This window comes from Elgaria multicarinata, chromosome 17 (genome assembly GCF_023053635.1).
Source record: "Elgaria multicarinata webbii isolate HBS135686 ecotype San Diego chromosome 17, rElgMul1.1.pri, whole genome shotgun sequence".
NCBI classification, from domain to species: Eukaryota; Metazoa; Chordata; class Lepidosauria; order Squamata; family Anguidae; genus Elgaria; species Elgaria multicarinata.
In genome coordinates, this window is record NC_086187.1 from 24,545,820 (window position 1) to 24,571,949 (window position 26,130).

Below are 26,130 nucleotides of genomic sequence, written 5' to 3' on the forward strand. Positions count from 1 at the left end.
GATAAGAGGCTGAAATACCTGACAGAGAGCCTCACCCAATATGTATCTACGCCATTTGAGGACTTCCACGAAATGCCTTCTCTGAAGGAGATTTGGAGGATGACAACTAGAGAAGGGCCTTTTTGGTGGTGGCCCCCAGATTATGGAACACTCTACACTGAGGTCCGCCTGGTGCACCCATTCCCCCGCACAGAGACTTCATTTGGAGAGAACCTGCGGAGAGCGCTGACCCTATTCAAATAAGAAGGGTAGTAGCAACTCAAATGGGAGGCAACGCCACATCTCTGGAAGTCCCTGTCCCAAGAGAGGAAGATTTCTCCCCCAAGGAGAGTCCCAAAATATGGGCAGCTGTGTTGATGCCTATCAGCAAAGCAGTTCTAGCAGTTTTCATCTTCACCTGGAGCAGTTCTTCGGTAAAGCCATTGGACTGAATTATCTGTTCAAGACCAAGAGATTTCCAAATAATTTGCATTACAACACGGAACCATAGATTGTTGCTGGGAAAATCCATCTCCTCCTTCAACAGCCGCAATGAGGATTGCAGCTAAGCTCCTGTGGACCACGGAAGTCTGAGGGGGGCGGGCAGAAGATATCATTGGCCCAGCTAATAAAAAAGCATGGATGCTGCATTCTCCGACTCCAGTGCACTACTGCAAATGTATTATTATTATTATTATTATTATTATTATTATTATTATTATTATTATTATTATTATTATTATTATTATTATTTCTATACTGCCCAATAGCCGAAGCTCTCTGGGCAGTTTACATCTATTCTGGCCCTCGGCCACACACTACTCGGGGGTAATACACCGCCTCAAGTATGACGTCTCAATGCAGCCCAACCATTGGAGGCTGGTGGCTCTTATGCCAGTGGGGCTGTGAATCTGCTTTGGGTTCCCATCAGATCTCTAAAGGAGCTATCTGAGGTGCTGAACCTATTTTGGGGACTGGGGTTCAATGCCTTAGATCGCTCCTTCAGAGTTCTGGCTGGATCTGATGGAAATCCAGAGCGGATACATTGCCCCGCATCGGAGCCACCAGCCTCTACTGACTCCGACAAGCATGATATTAAATTTACGAGCGTGAGCTTATTGATTTTATTTATTTATTTTGCTCTTCCTGGCTACAAAGGAGACCTCTGATACAAATGCGTATTCTACAAGATTGCGGCACGCTCTCTAATGACAGTGCAACGCCTGGAAAGGCTGACAGATCCCCAAACCCAAAGATGAGTCAGTGTTCTCTGGTTTGGATCGCGGCCTTTGGGATATAATTATAGTGAGCGTGTAACCCTAGGCTCAAAACCCCAAAAGCCACGGATCATTTCTGACAAAGCGCAAGCCCATTTCTCATCCATTCCCCTTTTTGGCGGGTGCTGATAATACAGAAATGATGCCAGGGCACAGTGGCAGGGGGGCCTGGGGGGGAGGAGACAGGGAGACGGCAGACCCCACCTGGTCTGCGGAACAAAGCAAACAACGTTCATCCACAGCGGTAAAACATTTCCAAACCGAGACCTGTGTTAACAGGTGCACCTTTGTTTGCCCACCTGTCCTTCTTCCTTGTGCTGTTTATCTTAGTGACATTTTACTCAGCGTCTGGAGGGACGGGTGTGCAAATACGATGGAAAGATTACAAGGGCGCACGTGCTGAGGGCACGGCATTAGCGACGGAGCTCCAAACTGCTCCGTCAACAGACTATTGGGGTTATGGGGCCAAGGGCCGCGACGACACGTGACGTGATATGCAGATCTGTGATCCGTTGACTGGCTTTTGAAGGGAAATCCCGGCTCAGTGTCCAAAGCCTCTCGCCGAGATGCTTTCCATCCTGCTTTCCACTAATGGTCAGGGATGCTGGGAGTTGTAGTCCAAAATATCTGGAGGGTACCAGGTGGCGGGGAGGCTGGATTAGACAAATTTGTGCAGGAGAGGTCTATCAAGGGGGAATCCGCCATGATTGTGAAGTGAAGCTTCTGTGTTTAGAGAGCAATTGGTTGCATGCTGGAAGGATGCAGAAAATAACTGAGTCCATTTGGGGAAACTGCAAAAAAAACAAAACCTAATGCCCCCTCCACCCCTAGAACCTGCATAGTGTAACAGCATCGGCTGGATTTTTCCTGCTTAAGGGAGACATTAGTGCCTTTGTGACCTCAGCAGCCACGACTCCAAATCCTTGGCCTCCTCTCAGATCTATTTGCATGGTTAGCAACCAACACACCTCGCATGAACAAACAAGGCCCAAAATATTGTCGTGAGGTGAACAACAACATACCAACTCAACCAGCAGCCCAACCCTGTGCAGAAGTAATGCCCATTGAGCTCAATGGGGCTTAATCCCATGCAAATGTGTATAAGGTACCAGTAGGACTGATAGAGAAAGATGTGGGGAAGCAGGGACACAGCACACTTCAGATTTGGAGGCAAAGAAAACCCGTCTTTCTCCTAGCCCTAGGCAAATATTGTGATTTGAGCCACAGATAGAAGACACTCATGATCAAGGCTTCAAAGTTGCATTTGGCAGGGCAGGGATTGGCCACAAATCATGGCCTAAATGTCTAGAACACGCCCTTTGCAAGGTTTTTCCAAGATCTAACTTGGGGGTGAAAGACAAGTAGGGGGAGATGGGATAGAGGTGGAGAAAATTATGCCTGGTATGAAGAAGGTGGATAGGGAGACATTTTCCTCCCTCTCCCATAATACTAGAACCCAAGGGGGTCAAGCTGATTGGCGGGAGATTCAGGACAGATAAAAGGAAGGACTTCTTCACACAGCACAGAGTTAAACAATGGAATTCGCTCCCACAAGATGTAGTGATGGCCACCAATTTGGCTTTAAAAGGGGGTTAGACAAATTCCTGGAGGAGAAAGCCATCAATGGCTACAAGCCCTGATAGCTATATGCTACTTCCTGCATGTACATAGGTTGCTGGGGAACATGGGCTGGGGGGGGTGCTGTTGCACTCATGTCCTGCTTGCAAGTTCCCAGTCTACAGCTGGGTGGGGACTGTGTGAACGGAATGCTGGACTAGATGGACCCTTGGTCTGATCCAGTATGACGCTTATGTCTTTAAGGTCCCAGATACAATCTCTGGCCCCTTCAGGTAGTGGGGCTGAGAAAGACCAGGAGGACAACTCTCAGTCAACATTGACAATACATGAGTTAGGTGGACCAATGTTTTGGCGGTAGAAGTCCACTTCCTAACCACAACAAAGGACGGTGAGTTCTTCTTACTGGCGGAGTTGGGATGGCAAAAATCCATGAGAAAGTCTGCAACAGGGGTCGAGGGGATTGCATGGATACGAACCAAGAATAGCGAGAGAGGTTTGATTGGGGTGCGGAAAACGTCCCTGTGTTTTTCCCAGAACATGGGGCCCACCAGGACTCTTCTTCTGGAATTTACTGCAAGCTTTCCCTTTCACTTCCCCATGGATTATGCCTACCCAGGCTCGACAGAGCAGAGGCGCAAAGATGTTAACTCCTCTGGGAAATTCCACAAAACGCACAACAGTCAGAACACTTACTTGTTGAATTCTAATGAGAATGTCTGAGCGCATAAAACTGGCTGTGCTGCATGGCCCAATTCCGCCACCTGTCGTCCCGATTGGTCATCACGACTCCACTGCAGCCTGGATTTGTTACGTTTCCAGCTGAGCTTGCAGAAGGAATGCCGTCTTCCCAAACAACTAACAACCACCATGATTAAAAAGCCCCTATTAAAATGTTGAATACCTATAACATGAATATAGTGTTTCAGAGTGCATGTTCAAAGCATTTTGGTCACCTTTCCTCATCAGTCGTAACAATGCCCTCGTTTTATCTCCCTGTCGCGAATGAGAACACACGGCAGAGGTGACATTTGAACTAGGGACTTTGTCATTCACAGCTCAGTTTCACAGCCAAGCTGTGCAAAGATGCTTCCTAAATTGTACTTCATTGTTCCCATTTTACAGATGGAGACCTGAGGCTGAGAGATAGCAAGTGCTCTATTGTTCAAACTAATTGGACTTTTGCCATTGACTTTGGTGGGTGATGAAGGACACCTAATAAGTTGACCAGGGAGCTAGGGTTCAGGCTAGGCATTTCCAAATCAAAAAGGGATTCCCATGCATGCTGCTCCCAACCCCCCTCACAAGTTTGGAGATAAGAGCAGGGATCCCCATGTACTGCTCCCAATCCCCCTCCCAAGATGTAAGATAAGAACAATGACTCCCATGCACACCGCCCTAACCCCCTCCCAAAATCGGAGATAAGAGCAGGGATCCCCATGCACACTGTTCCCAATCCTTCCCCCAAGGTTGGAGATAAGAGCAAGTATCCTTCCAGGGTCTGCAACTTGGGAGAACCCAGTGAGTCTCCATGGGCTGGATGTAGAACATCCATAGGCCCAATTGGACTTGCAGGCTGGAGTTTTTGAAATCCTGTCCTGGGATAGAGGACTCTCCCTTGCTGGGGATCTTTAAGCAGAGGGCAGACATCCATCTATTGTGAGACGCCCTAACTCTGGACTTCCTGCATTGGGCTGGGTGGTCAAATTCACTCGCTCAGTTCCCCCCTTCTCCAAAATGTTTGTTTTTCATTTTTGTTTTAATGTGGCACAATATCTGCTCAGCTTCCGTCCCCCCCCACCTCCCCCCAAAATATACAGTCGACCAAGCTGGGAGGCAAAATGTCAGTGGGTTGTGCTGAGCTCAGGTCACTGTAAACTCCTGGTCCTTCCTAGATCATCCGTGGCTGGGGAATGTTAGGAGTTTAGGACTTTTTTTCCTGTCAAAATATGCTTTGAATTTCACCCTAGGTACATAAGTAAATAAAACATCAATTTTAGAGACACATAAAAACATACAAAGTGCCCTGATGCTGGATCAGACCAAGGGTCCATCTAGTCCAGCACTCTGTTCACACAGGGGCCAACCAGCTATAGGACAGGGATGAACAAGCAGGACATGGTGCAACAGCACCCTCCCGCCCATGTTCCCCAGCAACTAGTGCATGCAGGCTTACTGCCTCGAATACTGGAGATAGCACACGACCATCAGGGCTCATGGTTGTGAGCTGTCTCCAGTACACAGCTCATTAAACACCTCCCTGCTTTCCCTTGACACCAAGGCTACTGAAATCACACTGTCAGCTGCTTGAAAACATGTTGGATCAACAATGTTGGATGCTAAGAGTGAGTTCCCAGTGCAGGAACGTCGCTCCGGCGTACGCCTCGTTCGTGCTGTGTTGTAGCCTCAAACCCTGTCCTGGCATGACGTTGCTTCTCTTATGCATCCTAACAATACAATGATCCGTCATGTTTTATTGCAATTGCATTTTGAGCATGTGGATTTCAGCGTTTTAGGACGCAACCCTATGCCTGTTTAGGCAGAGAAATGTCCGACAACTCTCAGCCTCCACCAGACTGTCGAAATGTGCACCCTGGTAGGGCTATTTTCATCTGGTAAACTGCCCTGGGTGTCTCTGAATGGAAAGGCAAGATAAAACCACCACAGCCACCAAAATAACAATGAAAAAGAACAACTGTAGACAAGTTGACACACACACACCCCTTTTCATTTTTTAAAAGAGAGGGATGTGTGCTTTTGGTATTCATATGTTAGTACTTACAGCCATTTAATAATTGGGGGTGTGGGTGCGTCATTCAGTGTGTGGAACCAGTAATTTAGGATACAATCCTATGCACAAGCAAATCCCATGAAGCAAAATAGGACATCTGAGTAAACATGTATAAGGTGTTAGTCAGAAATAACCACATGCTCCCCAAATAATAATTCCATGCTCCCAAAAGTGTTGGGGATATGCCTCCCTAGTTTTGCACCTCTCTCTCTCTCTCTCTCTCTCTCTGTGTGTGTGTGTGTGTGTGTGTGTGCGTGTGTTCATCAAAGCTAGGGTGACCCTATGAAAAGGACAGGGCTCCTGTATCTTTAACAGTTGCATAGAAAAGGGAATTTCAGCAGGTGTCATTGTTATGCATGCAGCACCTGGTGAAATTTCCTCATCACAACAGTTAAAACTGCAGGAGCTATACTGAACTTTGCTGTTTCAACTTTGTATTTTAATTTTATATCAATTTTGCTGTGTGGTTTTTATCCTGGTTGTGCTTTTTATACTGTATTTTGTATTTGTGTTTTTAACCTGTTGGTTGTTTTACTATGGTTTTAATTTTTGTGAACCGCCCAGAGAGCTTCGGCTATTGGGCGGTATAAAAATGTAATAAATAAATAAATACTGTGACCAGATTTAAAAGAGGGCAGCACACCTGCAGCTTTAACTGTTGTGATGAAGAAGAAATTTCTCCAGGTTCCCCATATGTACAAATGACACCTGCTGAAATTTCCTTTTCAATACAACTGTTAAAGATACAGGAGCCCTGTCCTCCTTTTCATATGGTCACCCTAATCAAAGTTGAAGTTCTGCATTCAGCTCTGACAATCACTCAAGAAACAGCAGTCTAAATCCAGCATAACTAGCAGATCCATGGGCCATAACCCATCATTTCTAAGCAACACCCACACATCACAAATATGTATGAAAAGGGTAGCAAAAGGGTTACATTGACCCTCCGGGCTCTGAGCAATTTGGCATGTGCTAGACGTAAAGTAAGTTCCTGATCAATTATCGCCAGAGATAAAAGGCTCCTGAAGCAAGTGGAATGAAAGGTTAAGTGCATCTTTTCTTAAAAAGAGCTTATTTTATGAAAAGATGGGAGGGGGGTCCTGAGTCCCCCACAGAGAATGTTTGTCTCTTGCTCTGCATGCACCTAAGCACAGTTATGTGCATAACTTTAACATGGTTAGCCGCTCTTGAGGCACAATCCTATTCCATCTGGTGCCCTTCAGATGTGTGGGACTACAGCTTCCATCATCCCCAGCCAACATGCCATTGCCGACTGGGAGCAATGGGAGTTACAAGTCCAACAGACTTGTCTACTTTCGGAGGAGGAAGGATCTCTACTTTCAGAGGAGGAGATGTCTATTTTTGGAGGAGGGGGAGTCACTTTTGGAGGAGGAGGAGGGGTCTACTTTTAGAAGAGGAAGTGTCTCTTCCTTTGGAGGAAGAGGAGTCTTTCCATCAGCATTACTTTGGGGACAAAAGTAATCTTCCCCAACGCAGCTCCCCACCACCAATGCAGCTTCCCCAACCTTCCCCAACGCAGCTCCCCCCCATCAACGCAGCTTCCCCAACCTTCCCCAAAGCAGCTCCCCACCATCAACGCAGCTCCCCCAACCTTCCCCAACGCAGCTCCCCCCATCAATGCAGCTTCCCCAACCTTCCCCAACGCAGCTCCCCACCATCAACACAGCTTCCCCAACCTTCCCCAACGCAGCTCCCCATCATCAACGCAGCTTCCCCAACCTTCCCCAACGCAGCTCCCCGCCATCAACGCAGCTTCCCCAACCTTCCCCAACACAGCTCCCCACCATCAACACAGCTTCCCCAACCTTCCCCAACGCAGCTCCCCATCATCAACGCAGCTTCCCCAACCTTCCCCAACGCAGCGCCCCCCATCAACGCAGCTTCCCCAACCTTCCCCAACGCAGCTCCCCACCATCAACATAGCTTCCCCAACCTTCCCCAACGCAGCTCCCCGCCATCAACGCAGCTTCCCCAACCTTCCCCAACGCAGCTCCCCACCATCAACACAGCTTCCCCAACCTTCACCAATGCAGCTTCCCACCATCAGCTCTTTGGGACTCTTCCTCATCACTCTGCTCCCCCAAGACCACCACGCCACCACCACGACCCGGTATATTTGTAGCATCCCAGTGGCCTCCCAAAATACCATCTACCCAACTTCTTCCCCTCCAATACCCCATTCTAACCAGTTAGGAAACGACCTCTCTTCTCCACTATATCTTCATATCGTCTTGGCATCCTTCCACCAGAGATGAATTCTCCCCCTCCCCTCTCTCTCTGGCATTCACATCCATCCAACTGCCACTTGGGGAGAAGCAAACAGTAACTGCATGAACTCTCATACCAAGCGCACCATTAACTGTGACATGCTGCAAATGAGATCAGGCTCAATTATGAAATAAGTTCTGCCCACCACACTCAGAAACAAAGACTTGCCAGGGCTTTATGCTGGACCTGCAGGCGCTCCCTTGACTTCCTTGCCATTGACTCAAGGAAGGAGGGGGAATTTGCTACGTATTCTTGGCTGGTTCCTGCTAATTAAAGAGCGGTCACCTGTCCTAGAGGAGAAGATGGCTCTTACTTTAGAGGCTGAGAAACCATCATCATCTCTTGTTTATCTCCTCTGCGGCCCAAAGTGAAAGAGGTCAGCCAGTCACAATAGGGCACACTGCAAAGCCTCGGTTTATGAGCCTATTAAACGTTTGTGACATTCTTCCAGGTGTTAAAGGCCATTCATCTGAGGACACGGCGTTCAAGCTGTTCTAAGAACACAGGGTGGTCCAGGAAGCGTTTGTGCCAATCGCGTTCAGTACCCCACCTCCGACTCGTGTGCCTGTCTCGAGGGTGAAGCATAGGTTCACGAAAACACACACACACACACATACACCCCTCTTTCTTTTTCAAATCTCCAATTCAAATCCATGTGAAGGAAAGGGAGAGAGAGATGCTTCAGCAAGTTGTCCCATGTTAGATATACTATCTAAAATTGGTCCTCTCAATCAGTTCCTTCCCGCTCCTGCAATTATGGATGCTGTTGGAAGTGGGAATTTTTAATAGCTCTGTGTTTGTATGTTTCAATGAGGTATAAAAATGTTGAATGCAGTAAACTGATGTAGAACGTTACTGCCTTAAAATTCATTCGGCTAACTTTAGCATTTATTATTATTATTATTATTATTATTATTATTATTATTATTTGCATTTTTATACGGCCCAACAGCCAAAGCTCCCTGGGCGGTTCACAAAAACTAAAACCATTCAAAGTATAAAACAAACAGTATAAAAATATGATATAAAATACACATTAAAAATTGATTAAAAACATACCATACATGATTAAAACATCTTTAAAACATCTTTAAAACATTCCAAAAGTTTAGTATACTTTAAAGGTGGGGCACAGAACCTCTGGCCTTGGGTCCAGTTTTGGCCCTCCTGGGGTGCTGATCCAGATGGCCACACACTTGGGTGGTTCCTGGCTTTCTTGCAGTTTTTTCCCCATTCTAAAAGGTTGAATTGCCTCTTGAAGGCTTTGTGACTGGCAATAAGAGCTTCAAGCTACAATACGATGGTATTTTGTTGGGGGGTAGGGTTAGTCCCACCCCTTTCCCGTCAGTCCACACTGCACTGGAATGCACCCCTAAAGGTTAAATGCACCTGCTTTAAACTTCTGGCCCTCTGGGGGTTGCTGGACTACAACTCCCATAATCCCTCACCATGGGCCATGCTGATGGGAGTTGGAGCGCAACCACATCTGAAGTGACGAAGGTTCCTCAACCCTGCTTTAAACATGAGACATTTGAAAAATGGCCAAAAGCTGAAACATCAAATGTAGTCTCTGAGACTTGCCTGATATTTTGAATTTCTGCAAAACCTTACTTCGCTTTTTTTGTTTCAATTCTGTTTATATTATCAGTTGTTCCATAGCAACTGCCAAGTTAAGGAGTCCTCCATGCCCTGAAGGACTTATTCCTCAAGGCCACCTATATTTCTAGCCACCTCACTGGCCCTCCAGATGGCATGGTTGTTATTGCAAACAACAACCATGGACCAATATACCAGCATGCCGAAAGCACAAAGTCATTCACTTCATAAAATACATGCACCAATAGCAGCCTATCCGTGGAACCCTCGACCACAAGAACTTGGTCAGCTTTAAAAGGGGATTGGACAAATCCATGGAAGACAGAGGGAGCCAGCAGCTCTTTGTCATGATGGCTACAGAAGATGGCCTTCAGCATCAGCGGCCCTGTGCCCCGCCTATCCCAGTTGCTGGGGGACACAAATGGTCAGACGCTATTGCACTCATGTCCTGCTTATGGGCCTCCCATTGGGAATCTGGTTGACCATGGTGGTCGGTACTGGACAAGATAAAGGCTGGACAAGATAAACCTTGGTTTTATCTCAACCAGCCATAAGAATAAGGAAGTCCTTCTTCACACAGTTAAATTATGGAAGTTAAATTATGGAAGTCCTTCTTCACATAGTTAAATTATGGAACTCACTACCACAAGATGTAGTGATTGCCACCAATTTGGATGGCTTTAAAAAGGGGTTGGATAAATTCCTGGAGGCAAAGGCTGTCAATGGCTACTAGCCCTGATGGAGGAGGGCTTTCTCCACTGTGGCACCCCGGCTGTGGAATGAGCTCCCCAGAGAGGTCCGCCTGGCGCCTACACTGTACTCCTTTCGTCGCCAGCTGAAGACCTTTTTATTCTCTCAGTATTCTAACATTTAATTTTAACTTAAATTTAAATTTTACTGTTCTAACTCTGTATTTTAATCTTATATCAAATTCTGCTGTGTGGTTTTATCCTGGTTGTGCTTTTTGTACTGTATTTTGTATTTGTGTTTTTAGACTGTTGGTTGTTTTATTATGGTTTTAATTTTGTGAACCGCCCAGAGAGCTTCGGCTATTGGGCGGTATAAAAATGTAATAAATAAATAAATAAATAAAATCTCCAGTATTCAAGGCAGCAAGCCTGTGTGCACCAGTTGCTGGGGAACATGGGTGGGATGGTGCTGTTGCACCATGTCCTGCTTGTTCATCCCTGGCCGATGGCTGGTTGGCCACTGTGTGAACAGAGTGCTGGGCTAGATGGACCCTTGGTCTGATCCAGCAGGGCAGTTCTTATGTTCTTAAGAACATGAGAAGAGCCCAGCATGGGTTCTTCTTATGTCTTCTGGCATTACATTTCTGAGACAATTCATTTGTGGAAGAGACTAAAAGGCAGGCTCATTTCCATCTCAGAGATTAAATACAAGATATGTTTACGCCAACTGTCCTTTTTTTCAAGGAATACATCCCACTCTCTTCCAGGGCATTCCAGGAACAGCTGGAGAAGTCTCAGTCTCATCCCAGAAGGAGCCTCAATTTTAGCCCACTTCCAGATCTGCGCAAGAAAGTTAGTATATAACTTATTTAAAGACGTGCTAACTTTAAACTACCTTTCCAATTGCCTGCTGTTTCAAAGATGCACACTTCTCTCTGCATGCAGAACACTGACTCAAAATCAGCACTGAAAGTAGATAGGAAAATGGACGTTGCCAAATATAACTGTTAACTGCTCTCTTAAGACTGGAGAATCTCTTAGTTTTTAAAATCCTCCTTTTCCATTTGATTATGTGCTTTCTACTACCTTAGGTCAGCCTTCCCAAGCCCATTGCTCACCAGGTACATTGGACTATAACTCCCAACATCCCTAAGCAGATGATGGGAATTGTAGTCCAAGACAACTGGATGGCACCAGGTTGGGGAAGGTTACCTTAGGTGGAGAATGATTGGTTTGCCCAGTGACTTCCCCCATTGGGCCAATGAAGAGTTAACTGCAGATCTTTTCCTCCGTAATAATGATTAACGTTATGGAGGCAAAGATCCGCATTTAGCTCTCCATTTGCCCAATGGGAAAGGGCTGTAGCTCAGTGGTAGAGCACGTGCTTTGGATGCAGAACATCCCAGGTTCAATCCCCGGTATATCCAGATAGGGCTGGAAAAAATCCTGCTGGAGAGCCTTTGCTGCCAGTCTGTGTCAACCATACTGGGGCCCTTTCTACACCTAAGGCTTATCCCAGGAAAATGGAGGGATTGTCCCTGCCTGCTCCTGGGATTCCTTGTGTGTCATTTGCATGCACAGGGATGATCCCTGGAAAAAAGGCAGGTGTAGAAATGGCCTGGGCTAAATGGACCAAGAAGTCAGGCTACCTCTGTTCTAGAGCTCACAATCAGTTACTTAAAAGTTGATGGGTTTGTCTTTCCTAAAATCTCCTTCATTTCTTACAAGGCAGAACAATAGCTGGACAAAATTCACTTCTTTTGATTACTCCCTAACACAGGAATGTTTCATGGTGTTGATAATGCTTTGGTTGGGATAAAGGGACCGGGGCAGTACATATAAGAATATTTTGCTCTTATATGGCAACACCAAGCCCAGGTCGTATTCCCCAACCCTAAATAAATAATTGGCGGTGTTGATGGCCAGGAGCAGCAGCAGAGAAACCAAAAGGGCCTCCGATGGAAGAGGAGGAGGAGGGGGAGGAGGAAGAGGAGGAGGACACGACGCTTTGCAAAGTCCAGAGAAATAAAAAAATGAGCTGTCAGCAAAGATTGGCCATCAGAAAAGATTCCCCAGTTTCTCCTAGATGCCGCTTCCCACGCTCTCGGCAAAAGCCACGGAACCAGACCCCATTCACTGTCCGCAGAGAGCAACGCGACCCCTTGCACCGCCTCGGCGGAGTTTCTGGCCAATTCAACAGATTAAAAGCTTCAACTTCCAGGCTGGGGGATTTGCCAGCCATTTCAGGCTCAAATCACTTCCCATCAGCCCTGTTACAATTCCCCAATAGCATGTTCAGATTCTCCCCCTCCAAATAAACTATCCCCCCCCCACTCGCCTCCATTCCTCTTGAACAATTAAATGCTTGAAATACATTCCACAAACATTACAGATGTGGAAGAGGGGGGAAATATATATTTCCTAGAAAACATGCCCATTGTGATGACAGAAGGATGTGTGTGTGAGAGAGTGTGCAAAGAAGCAAAGAAAAGCGGTCCAGAAATAGAAGATGCTCCGAATTTGAAGGGCCCAAAATGCATCGCTTTTGTCCATAGGTGTGAATGTCAGCTATTCCCATAGGTGGAGAAAAACAAAAAACGTAACATAGAGTGTCATCAAAGTGGGGGTGGCAGAACTCTTTAAAATGGGATCAATCCCAGTCCAACCCCACAGAATTGGCGTAGTGCAATAAAATTGTACATAGACAGTATACTTCTGTAAATATATTTCCCAAAGGCAGAAAATGCTTTCTATCAATATTTTTGAAGCAGCTGTCTGATTTTCCTTACAGGCTAATTTCTTCCGTTTCCCCCCTAGTATTAAGACAGCGATTGCTCTAGATTTTGAAAGGATGGGGGAGATATTATGAATTCTAGTATTATAAAAGAAAAATGTGTCCTCTTTTTCTACATTTCTCACTCTGGTCAACATCTGCACACATACCCCCGAGTGCCACCCTTAAGGGAGGCTGGGACAGTGGCCAAAAGGGAGAGGGCCTTTTCAGTGGTGGCCCTCCAATTGTGGAATGAGCTCCCTGCTCATGCCCACCTGGTTCCAGCATCTTTTTGGCGCCAGGTTAAGACTGTCCTCCAGTCCCAGGAATTTAAGGGCATATGATCGTCGCCAGCTGAAGACCTTTTTATTCACTCAGTATTTTAACACTTAATTTTAACTTAAATTTAAATTTTACTGTTTTAACTCTGTATTTTAATCTTATAATCAACTTTGCTGTGTGGTTTTATCCTGGTTGCGCTTTTTATACTGTATTTCGTAATTGTGTTTTAACCTGTTGGGTGTTTTACTGTGGTTTTAATTTTTGTGAACCGCCCAGAGAGCTTCGGCTATTGGGCGGTATAAAAATGTAATAAATAAATAAATAAATAAATAAATAAATAAATATGATGTGCTAGCAATCTAAACAGGTTCAATATTCCACGGAAGCTGCTTTTAGCTGTCTAATTTGTTTAAAATTTTGTCTATTTGTATTTTTATGCTGTATTTTATTATCTTAAACCACCCAGAGAGCTTCAGCTATTGGGAAGTATAGAAATGAAATAAATAAATAATAGTTTTGAATATTTTTAAAAACTTCTATCATGTCTCCGCACTCTCCTTGCACGGTTACCTTGCCTCTATGCCACGAATTCCCAGACATTGTGATCTTCTCCTAGGGAAGGTGTTCCTATTCTCTACCGCCAAATCCACTTGGTAGCCCTTTCTTGTTCCTCTTCCGGCTCCACAACCTCGTCTTCACACCGTGCATAGTTGAACTATGGAACTCACTTCCGCAAGATGTAGGGATGGCCACCAATTTGGAGGGCTTTCAAGGGGGATTGGACAAATTCCTGGAGAAGGCTATCAATGGCTACCAGTCCTGATGGCTAGATGCTACCACTGGTAGCAGAGGCACAAGCTATTGTATTCATGTCCCACTTGTCGGCTTCCCGTGGACAGCTGATTGGCCTCTGTACGAACAGAATGCTGGAGAAGATGGACCTTGGTCTGTTCCAGGATGGTTCTTCTTATGTCCTTTGAGATGCATCAATTAAAACTATACAGTTTTCCAAGGGTCATGGCTGGACCACAGAATTACAATACCGGCCGTTTTTCCCAGGACTTTTCTTAAAGGTTCTTTGCACACTGCAAAAATGATGGCATTCAGGCAGCTTCCTATGTCCCTATTTAAATCACTCCTTTATTCAGAACGATGAGGACTGGGATCTTAATTTATCTTTAGAAGGAAGGGCTCTAGCTCTTGCTTTGCATGCAGAAGGTCTCAGGTTCAATCCCCGGCTTCTCTGGGTAGAGATGGAGAAATTCCTGCTTGAATCCCTGGAGATCTGTTGCTGCCAGTCAGTGTCAACAACACTAGGCTAGATAGGATAAGAGCCTGAATCAGTAGAAGGCAGCTTCCTATGTTCTTAACGTGCACACACACACACACACACACACACACAGAGAGAGAGAGAGGCATGAGACAACCCTGAAAAAACAGCCATTCTCCCCATTTGTAATTCAAGTCATCCCTTTCTCCTGGAAGTTCTTAGCTCTCCTCTCCTCCCACACTCACCAAAAATGATACTTTTATTAAGCATTTAAGAGTTACACGTTTCAAGAAAAACAATTAACCTTCTAACAGATTGAAGAGCAACAGTAGCAAAGTGGTGCCACTTGCTAGAAGAAAAAGGAAGTATTTAAACAATGAGTCATCCAGGAAGGCATCGTCATGAGAGGCTTTGCTTGATTATTACGGAGATCGTGATGGATGTGATGGGAGACGGAAGGGAAAGTGGCACGCCTCTTAGGCAAAGGATATGAATAGGAACCGATGTTCAGGCAAGTGATCGCTCTGCCATGACCATAAAGTATGTGAAATTGCTGCGTGGGGTTGCCCATGGGAGTGAGCTTCCACATTACTTGATCTAGAGCGTCATCAGACAAGCATTTTATCACACACTTGTTACTGCCCACTCAAAAAAATGTGTGGGTCCTTTGACGACACCGTCCGCCTCCTTCCGGTCTTCCTTCTGGTCTTCCTTCCACAATGGTCTTCCGCAATGGTCTTCCTTCCGCAATGAATAAGACCCTGGTAAATCCAATTGTTGTTGTTTTTTGGAAGCGAAATGTGCCACAAACCCACCCACCCCCCTGTCTGATGATGCTTTAGGACTCCTTCCCTAACACTCATGTCCTGATCTCTCTCTCTCTTTCTCTCTCTCTTATTCCTACGTCTGTTTTTATGCCACCTTCAACCAGCGAAAGCAAAACTGCTATGCACAGGGCCGGCCCAAAACATCTTTGCCTGAGGCAATACTGTGACACCTCCACTCTTAATTCCATGTATCGAAGGCAAGAAGGTCATCCATTGAATCTTCATTCAACACTGGCTGCTTCTACCACACCTGAAGTCAGCATAGCAGCTTAGGGGATGCAAGGTATTCAGCTCTGTCCTCCAACACTTTGCTGCCACTGCCCACGAGCTAGGATCTGCTGCCTGAGGCAGCTGCCTCACTCTACCTACAGATAGGGCCATTCCTTGTTTGCAGGCTGCTTTTCAATGATCAGTCTTATATGTGATCAAAAAGCCAGCCGACACACACCTAGACATCGTGAGTCATGTGAGCAGTCAAAGAACAATCTGAAGAAGTTGGAACAGATTGAAATATAGCCGGTCTGTTCTCCATGGACTTAGAAGCCAATGCTGACCCTGCAGTATGATCACCTTGGTTTTCCTTTGCTGCTTCCCATCCAATCCAAGTCCTAGAGAAAAACATAAAGGATGCATCCTCCTTTTTATAATTTTGCATACATTGCATCCACATCAGGAGACTAATTCTAAGGAATGATGTTTGGGGACAAGAGACAGGGCCTTGTCAGGTGTGGCACCTTAGTTTGCTGAATGCCCTCCCCAAAGAAACCCTCCTAGCGTCATTGCTATTTATTTCTCATTCCCTGGTGAAGGCATGGCCCTTTTGGAAGGCTTTTGATGATGAATCAACAGCCAGCATATTCCTCTTTGCTCTCACTTATCTTTATTTTGTATATCCCAAGCATTTTTCCTGCATCTTAAATTGTTTTCTTTATTGTCGTTAGCCACCCTTGAATTTTCCTGTTCAAAAACACACACACAACAGAATATAAGATTTTAAAAAAGCAAAACATGACAACAAAACAGCTATCTCAGGAGATTATATTGCTCAGAAAACAAAGCCTGGAGGAACTTTGCTGTTTTGCAAATTGCTCACAAGCTGCAGTTTTGGTGCTGGTGAACAAGGCAACTGTTTGCTTCTGGGAGGGGAAATGGGTGAGATTATAATTGCTTTTCGCAGGTCTCCATAAAGAGATTTGTGCAGGATGAAAGAACACGTTTCTTTTGTGTGCTTTGGGGCAAATGCTAGAGTTACTTTGCAGTAGCTGTTTGTCTCTGCCGGATCGTAAATATGCTTGCAGAAACCTGTAAAGAAATAGAGACCTTGTCACGACCAAAGCAAATGAACTACCACATTGATTCCACCCCCACCCACTCCGGCTCACATTTTTCTCCCCCTCAAAGTTAACCTGCAGCTCCATTTCTCATTTGTCTTGAAGGTCACCACAGGTACTCAAAAATAAAGCATGAAAAATTGCTGACCATTCCCCCCCCTCTTAAATAAATGAAGTTGAATTCCACATGTTGAGTTTAAGGACATAGTGAATTGCACTTTCAGCTTGAGAAGAAGAAGAAAAAGCAACAACAATCTTAAAATCCGAGTTTGACATCCATCGATCTTAGGAGTCACAGAATATTGTTAGCAGGCTGGGTTGTTGAGTTTCAGACCCGGCCCTGTAGCTGTGGCTTTTAACTGCAGTTTGACTGATCTATCATCAGAGACAGGATATTATGTTTAAGCTCCACACTGCAGAAAGTCTCGCCTGCTAAATACTTCTGCATAGGAAGCTTCTATTCAAGGGACTAGAACAGGCCATGGTGGCTTTCTCTGGCCCAGTGGCAACTGAACATGTTAGGCAACCTTAGATCATGCTGCTTCCCTCAACAACATGCAGGCCCCGTTCAGAAGACACCTTAAACCAGAGCTTTAACCATGGTGGTTAAGCCAGAAAGCTGGGCTGTGTTCAGAAGACACCTTAAACCAGAGCTTTAACCATGGTGGTTAAGCCAGAAAGCTGGGCTGTGTTCAGAAGACACCTTCAACCACGACTTTAACCATGGTGGTTAAGCCAGAAAGCTGGGCTGTGTTCAGAAGACACCTTAAACCACGACTTTAACCATGGTGGTTAAGCCAGAAAGCTGGGCTGTGTTCAGAAGACACCATAAACCACGACTTTAACCATGGTGGTTAAGCCAGAAAGCTGGGCTGTGTTCAGAAGACACCTTAAACCACGACTTTAACCATGGTGGTTAAGCCAGAAAGCTGGGCTGTGTTCAGAAGACACCTTAAACCACGACTTTAACCATGGTGGTTAAGCCAGAAAGCTGGACTGTGTTCAGAAGACACCATAAACCATGACTTTAACCATGGTGGTTAAGCCAGAAAGCTGGGCTGTGTTCAGAAGACACCATAAACCATGACTTTAACCATGGTGGTTAAGCCAGAAATGTGGGCTGTGTTCAGAAGACACCTTAAACCACGACTTTAACCATGGTGGTTAAGCCAGAAAGCTGGACTGTGTTCAGAAGACACCATAAACCATGACTTTAACCATGGTGGTTAAGCCAGAAAGCTGGGCTGTGTTCAGAAGACACCATAAACCACGACTTTAACCATGGTGGTTAAGCCAGAAATGTGGGCTGTGTTCAGAAGACACCTTAAACCACGACTTTAACCATGGTGGTTAAGCCAGAAAGCTGGGCTGTGTTCAGAAGACACCATAAACCACAGTTTTAATCATGGTGAATAAAGCAAAAAGCCTTATTCACCATGGTTAAACTCATGGTTTAAGGTTTCTTCTGAACACGGCCCAGCTTTCTGGCTTAACCACCATGGTTCAAGCCATGGTTTCACGTGTCTTCTGAATGGGGCCGTAGTAAGTTAGCCCGTTGGAAAGAGAAGTAGGATAGGCTCTCCCTGACCTGCACACTTACTATATGCAGGGAGTTGTTGTTGTTGTTACATGGGAGACCATCCAAATGCATTACGTACTGTTCTGAAGTGATACAACCCAAAATTCTGTCAACACTCTCCAACTGGGTCATAAAGGCCTAGCATTGTGACACCATGTTGATATGTAGCCATTGGCTGTATTTACTCACGCTTTGGGGTCTTACTGATGGCCCTGTGGTTTTGCTTTGCTCACTTGGGTTTTAATGCTAACTTCACCGACACCCGATCGATTGCAAGTCACCCCGAGGTCTACCTGCAGATCCATTCCTCCCTTTCTGCCTGCCCCTAGTTTGAGACGTTCTTCGGCCAGAGCTGTCCTTTCAGCACCACGCGGCTGCCTCCTTGGCAAAGGTGCTGGGTCTCCCCTTGATGCTGCCTCTGGACAACTCTACGCAGCCCACCCATAAGCAGCTGCAGCCGGCTGTTCCACCAACAAGATGAAGCGTCTCTTCTCCATTTTAAACTACCTGGCGGGAGCTTGAAAAAGCAGAGTACGGGACAGGGAAGAGATGCTCTCAGAGTGACAGGTGGGAGTGGAAGGACCAGGGCAGCCGAGACTGACAGCAAAGCAAAGCATGGGAATGTGTGTGATTGGGTGGTGATGCAAAATGGGGAGGGGGGTGTTCACGCACATGACGAAGTGTCAGTGTGAAGAATGCGCTCTCTCTCTCTCTGTCTCTCTGTCTCTCTCTCTCCAACCCGTGTGTGTATCTGTGATCACGCCAGTGAAGAGCATGTGCGTTTGTGTGCGCTTGTCAATTTCGGCATGTACACAATGCCTGGCGAAAAGCACCTGCGTGCGTGTGCAATAGCCCAGCTGTGTGCGCCAGATATCCTTGCGTGAGTAAAGCTCTGTGTGATGAGATTGCTGTCAGGAGGAGGGTAGAGAGCAGGTGATCTAAGTGAGTGGGGCGCTGGGGGGGGGTGTCTGGAAAGCGGGTGTGTGGGTAGGGGGAGTAGCAATCTCCAAGGGGTCACGCATGTGGGAAAGAGTTGGCAGGCGTGGGAGAAAGTCTTTCAGCCAGCCAGTCAACATAACAGGGAGGTTGGTGCCGTATCGGGCTGGGGAGCACATCTCAGGACTTTTTTCTGGTGTGTGAATGAGGCTGAGGTTGTGTTGAGATGTTTGCGTAAGGAACGCCAATGCCATCTGCAACTCCCAGTCTGATCCAGTGGAAATTCTCCGTCAGGAATGCAGCAACTCTTCTGGAGGCAGGCTGGCAAATGGAACAGGGGACGCACCGGACTATCTGCAGCCTTGTGGGCTTCGTTGCCACCACTTTTGCCTGCTCCATCACCGACTCAGAGTAAGTGCATCTGCCGGGAAGGGAAGGGAGAGAGAAGGAGGGAGGGAAAGGAGGGAGGGGCTGGTGAGTGTGTTGCAGTGGAGGCTGGTGTCTCCGAGGGCAGTGGGGTGGAGAATCCGCTCCGGGTTTCACCTCGATAGTTCCTTTAGAGTTCTGACTGAAACTCGGAGTGGATTCACCGCCCCACTGACATCGGAGCCACCAGCCTCAACTGGTGTGTTAACTCCCATTTTTTGGGAAAGCAGAGATAAAAGACATGGGCTAGGAAGTAGCTGTCCCTTCAGCACCACGACCTGGGACGGAGGCTCTTCTATTGTACGTTACTAAAAAGAAAGGTAGCCGTGTTAATCATACGAGAGAGAAAAAAACCCCAATCCAAGTTGCTGTAATAACTTAATTAAGTCAACCAAAAGATCATCCCAAAAATTGTGCAAGCTTTCGGGATCCCCAGATCTCTTCTTCAGGCTCGCTGGTATACAAGGCAGAAGGGTGGCACCAGGTTGTTTTAATTTATTCTACCCTTCCTCCAAGGAGTTTAGAGGGATATACCTTGTTCTCCTCTTTTTCTTTGCATCCTACTTTATCTTCACAACAACCCTGTGAGGTAGGTTAGACTGAGAGATAGTGACTCACCCAGTGAGCTTCATGGAGCTTTGAATCTGGGTTTCCCCATCTGTAGTCCAATGCTGTAAACGAGATGTTTTGGACTACAAGTCCCATCAGCCCGATCCAGGCTTTATGGTCAGGCTTTATGGAGGTTGTAGTACTGAACATCTGGATGGCACCAGACTCAGTTACTTCTGCTCTAATCTGCTGTCTTGGTCGATATTCCTATTGGGGAGTCTCACTCCGAGAGAGGCTCGGAGTGTGGCAACAAGGGACAGGGCCTTTTCAGTGGTGGCCCCCAGACTGTGGAATGATCTCCCTGATGAGGCTCACCTGGCACCAACGCTGCTATCTTTCTGGCGCCAGGTTAAGACTTTCCTCTTTACTCAGGCATATGGCGGCACATCCTAATTACCCACATGTTTAGTTTTTTAATCGGTTTTTAATGCTTTATGTTGTGTGTTCTGTGTTTTAGAGTTTTAAATTTTGTATACTTGTTTTTACCTCAATTTTAGAATTTCTGTAAACCGCCCAGAGAGCCCTGGCTATGGGAGCGGTATATAAGTGTAATAAATAAATAAATAAATAAATAAATAAATAAATAAATAAATAAATAAATTTATCAGATAATGCATAAATACCTAGCTACCTCTCTTGCAAGGTAGGCACATGCTTTGCAGCAATTAGCTCAAGTGCCTCTTTATTCTGCAGAATAAACATTGTTTGACCCATACTTCATCTCCTCTCCTCCTTGTGTGTTGACTTGGACTTGGTACACCAGGGAATGAGCTATTTTTGCAACAGGCTTATGCCAGAATAAATGTTTCAGGGTGCAATGCTATGCAGGTTTAGACAGAAAAAAAAACTCCTACAGCTTTCCCCAGCCAGCTATGCTTTTTTCTGTCTAAAACATGCATCGGATTGTGCCCTTAGTTTCGTAAAATGATGATTTTGTTGCTCAGCCTCTGCCCTCTGGAAATGGTTTCTAATTTTTGAGCATCTCCTATCCAAAGAACAGCCCAGAGTGCTCTTTTAAAGCAGAATCGGGGGGGGGGGAGATCCTGTGGCTGAAACACGTTCTAATCTGTATGATCTCATGCCTAGGAGTGCAATCACATGCACGTCTACTTGGAAGAAAGTCCCACTGAGTTCAATGAGACTTTCTCCCAGACAAGTGTATAGGGTTGCAGCCTAAGTGCGTTCGTTTTTTAAGACAACTGAGGATTCTTTTAAATTGCTGATAGGGTCTTCCTTGCAGCCTGAACCTAGATATGGGTTTGGTGGCATTTTATCCCAAGCAGTTGTGCCTAGGATTGCACCCTAAAGCCTCCTCATTGCACCAGGACCCGCCAGATAATATCAAGGCTATTTATTTACAGCGCAGACCTGTGCATGTTACTAAGATGTACATTCCACTGTACTCAGTAGGGCTTAATCCCAAGTAAGCATCCATAGGAATGAAGCCATACTTCTGTCTGTAATTCTTTAAAATATGCCTACTCCATCTTTAAAATATTTCTTCCCCAAGGTAGCTGGCAGCATCAGACTAAGGCTATGTAAATATGAAAGCCCCGAAGCAAACATAACCATAACCTGTATAACAAGGCTTCATTACCATCATCACCATCATCAAATTAATCAAATAATAATAATAATAATAATAATAATAATAATAATAATAATAATATTTCTTACCTGCCTCTCTACTCTGATCGAGGCAGGTAACAATAAATGATAAAATACATAAAACTGAATTAAAACATAATATACATTGTTAAAAACATCCTAAAAAAAATCCTAAAAACAATCCTAAAAACATCTTAAAAATCCACTGGATAGGCCTGTCAGAAGAGATTAGTCTTTATAGCTTTCTTGAATGCTATAACTCAAAACGGCTAGGTGAAAATAAGTTTTTACGTGGCATCTACAAACTAGCCTCCAAAAGGTGCCCAATGGATAGAAAAGAAAGCTACCTTTCTACAAATGACATTATGACTTCTTCTTCTTCTTCTTCTTCTTCTGCATCTTCTTTTAACTGTCTCTGCAATGCGAAACTAAAATGAACATTAGCAAAAATGCACACTCAAATTTGGAAGACCTCACAGCCTCTCTCCAACGTTAATCATTCTAGAGTGAGTTTAAGTGCTTTTCATTACTCACGTGTGCCTACATAAGTAAGAGACTTTTTTTTTTGTGATCCATAAAAATTAATCTTCATTTACATAGCCATCCTGGAACTAGATGTAAAAAAAGCACGTAACCTACAGATTTATTTATTTGTTTCATTCATATCCCACCTTTTTTCCTCCAAGGAACCCAAGGTGGCATACATAATCCTCCTCCTATCCATTTTATCCTCACAACAACTCAGACTCTTGGGCTGAGAGTTTGTGACTGGTCTAAAGTCACCCAGTGGGTTTCCATGGCTGAGTGGGGACTAGAACCCAGATCTCCCGACTCCCAGTCCAACACCTTAGCCACTACACCACACTGGCTCTATTCCTTCCAGCCCAATTAGCCACTACACCACCACAGACTGTATTCCTTCCAGCCCAATTAGCCACTACACCACCACAGACTGTATTCCTTCCAGCCCGATTAAGCTCGGTAGCTTTCAGTGAGAAACATTAAAGGGGTTTCTTAAATCACTGGGGCCTGAAACGGCTTGTGCTTGGCTTGATATCAGAGGTCTGTTTTATCTTGTTCATTTTAGTTCCTGGTAGGATATTGAAGAGGGGGAAATCTTACATTCTTCATGATTTCATCTGCTCCAAGGATGCACCATGGAGGAATGGAGGACCATGGTCCCGTTTTATGGTAGAGTGTATGCTTTACATGATGAAGGTTGCAGTTTGAACCTGGGCATCTTCATATAGAAGGATTGGGGAGGAGGTGATGGAAAAGGACCTTGTCTGGCCTAGTGAACTGCTGCCAATCAGGGGTAAGAAATCTTGTGCCTACCATGCAACTGATTTAGACTACAGCTTCTATCAGCCCCAGCCAACATGGCCAAAGCTCAGGGACTATAGGAAGAGCAGTCCACCAGGCCGCCTACCCTGTAGTGGACAATAATGGGCTAAACAGACAAATATTCAAACCTGGTTTAAGAGAAGTTTAAGGCAAAGCTGGTTTAAGACAAATATTCAAACCTGGTTTCTTAGCTTTTGAAAATGAGCATCATACCAGGGGTACATGTTTAAGAATATACAGTATTCTTTATTGACTGATTTACTCCCATGTCCTAATAGGCTTACTGCTGGAATGATCTGACCTTTTCTTAGTAAAAACTTCTGATTTTCCCTCCCCTAGACTTGAATAACCCCCTCTAAACCAATTCAGAGTCTTGCCGTGGGAAAGGAAACTCCCCGACTAATAGCAGGCTGGACCCATGTGACGAGAGAAGCAAGAGCCATGAACATCTCCCGTCTCACGATCACCGGGAGCCTGCGGGAGCTCTGGAAACCAGAGAATCTCTCCTCGATGGGAGGGTTAAATGGGAGCCAGGAGCTGGACTGGGAGGAACTGGAAAAGCTGCTGTTCCTCTTCGACAAGGACCCTGTCACCATCAGCCTCACCATCATGTACTTGGCCTCTTTTTTGGTGGGCTTCGTCGGCAACGTCATGTCGCTCCGGATGCTTACCGGGAAACGCAGCCGCCGCGTGCCCAGCCTCAGCGCCACCAGGAGCCTGCTGATCAACTTGGCCATCTGCGACCTGATGGTGGTGTGTGTCTGCATGCCCATCACGGTGGGGAACTTGATTTACAAAGCCTGGGTCTACGGGGACCTCTTGTGCAGGGCCGTGCCTTTTATCCAGGCCGTGTCGGTCTCGGCCAGCGTCCTCAGCCTCACGGTGATCAGCCTGAACCGGTATTACAGCGTGCACAACCCTCTCAATGCCAGGTCCTTCTTCACTCGCCGGAAGATCCTGAGTACCATTCTGGTGGTCTGGATCTTGTCCTCGGGAATCTGCATGCCCCTCATCTTTATGAACAAGCGGGATGAGATCGGAGTGGTACCAGGCCTTCCGCTGGCGTTCCCCATCTGCAGGGAGATATGGCCCCAGCAGAGAGTCAAGCAAGCCTATAGCTTCCTCCTCTTCTGTGCCCTCTACTGCCTGCCCGTCTCATTCAACATGGTCATCTGCTGCTTGACCATCCATCGACTCTGGAGCCCCACCAGGGCGCTGAGGGACAGCGGCGCTCTGAACCAGACCTTGCCGGCGTCCAGGCTGAAGATCCGCAAGAAGGTGGCCCAGATGGTGGTGGCCTTGGTCCTGCTCTTTGCCATCTCCTGGCTGCCCATTTACACCATGGACATCTGGATCGAGTTCAACAGCCCTAAGTCCTTGCAGGATGTGGCTCCATCCCCCTGGGTCCTGCAGCTTCGTCCTTTCGCCCAGTGGCTCAGTCTCACCAACTCCAGCCTCAATCCGATCTGCTACTGCTTTGTTGGGAACCTCTACCGGTCAGCCAAGGAAATGAAAAGCAGGTACCACAAGAAGATGGTCTCTCTTCTCAGCTTCTCTTTCTCTGATAAGAGTTTGCCCTTGTCTGTTCCTGAGCTAGTCTCATACAAGGGGCCCATGGGGCCCGCAAGCAAAGAACCCAACCGTGTTGTGGCAATTGGAAAGAAACTCAAGAAGAGCTCCAGTCCAAGAACCCAAGTGTAAGGCAGCCCTGTGACTGTATCAAGCTCTCGCTCTCTCTCTCTCTCTCTCTCTCTCTCTCTCTCAGGGAGGTGGTGCTACGTTTTGCAGGAACTCAGCACGACAACCTCCACAGCAAAACTTCCAAGGAGAATCCATAGTCACACCCCTGGGGTGAGAATTTTGTTCAGTTCAATTTTCAGAGCTTACCAAAATTTGCAATTTTCCTTAAAAACAGGATGGGAAGAACCTTTTTTTAAAACAACAACAACAACATTATAATGTGGGAGAAAATGAAACTGACAGATTAGCCACTAGTAGAGATCATACAATTATCTTTACAGGGCATCCCATGCATAGTTATTTGGGAGTAGGTTCCGTTGAACTCAGTTCTGCTTACTTCTGACCATACACTTGAGCTTTAACAAAAGTTCTTCAGTTACCTGGAAAGCAACCTTTAGACTTTAATCAGAGATACAAAAAATCTCGCAAAGAAGTGTGAGCATTTGAACCTCTAGAGTGAAGTAGGGACTCCATCAAAGAAAAGAAAAATGTATCCAGCCTCTGCCTGATCATTTCCCACATATTTTTATTTCCTCAATGCTAATTATTTTATTTATTTATTTATTTATTTATTTACAGCATTTATATACCACTTGACATCTAAATAGGTTCTGGAGCAGTCAGCAATAAAAGATAAAAAGAATAAAAACACAACATGAAAACATGTGAAAATTAAAACGACGTAATAAACAATTTAAAAAATGGAAAACCAATAAAAAACATAGCTGGTCAATCAAGGAAGTCTTCTTGAAATAAAGATGTCTTAAGCAGATGCTGAAAATGACATAATGTTGATGTCTACCTAACCTCTAGAGGCAGGGAGTTCCATAGAAAGTGAGCCACCAAACTGAAGACGCTACTCCAGGTGGACTCAAGTCAGACCATAAATCTGTTTGGAACCACCAGGAGCATCCCAACTAATCTGTCACACACATATGTAAAAACGTGAAAGCCTTGTTATCACCTTGTTCAATTACCAGACCAAGCAAGATCCACTAAGTACCTGGATGTTCTGACAGATGACATCATTGCTTCTGCTCTGAAAAAAGTCCCAGAGCTGTGCTCCGTCATTAAGGATTGTTTGAGACACAGGACCTTAATTAGACTTTGTCTGAACCTTGGATTTTCAACAAGGGGGAGCATCTAGCAGAAACTGCTCTCCAAGAGGAAAATTAGAATAGGAAGCATGGATATCTAAGTCAAGTTGAC

At 45.6% G+C, this 26,130-nt stretch overlaps 1 protein-coding gene across 1 annotated transcript; it reads left to right on the forward strand.

Moving 5' to 3' along the window:
• Positions 1–23,622: 23,622 nt before the first annotated feature.
• LOC134410300 (QRFP-like peptide receptor) lies at positions 23,623–24,882 on the forward strand. Its single transcript, XM_063143492.1, has one exon. The coding sequence runs from the start codon at positions 23,623–23,625 to the stop codon at positions 24,880–24,882; it is 1,260 nt and encodes a 419-aa protein (XP_062999562.1).
• Positions 24,883–26,130: the final 1,248 nt, after the last annotated feature.

Bases quoted from the DNA above. Each gene is read 5' to 3' on its own strand.
- LOC134410300 (XM_063143492.1), top strand. From the start codon at position 23,623: ATGAACATCTCCCGTCTCACGATCACCGGGAGCCTGCGGGAGCTCTGG.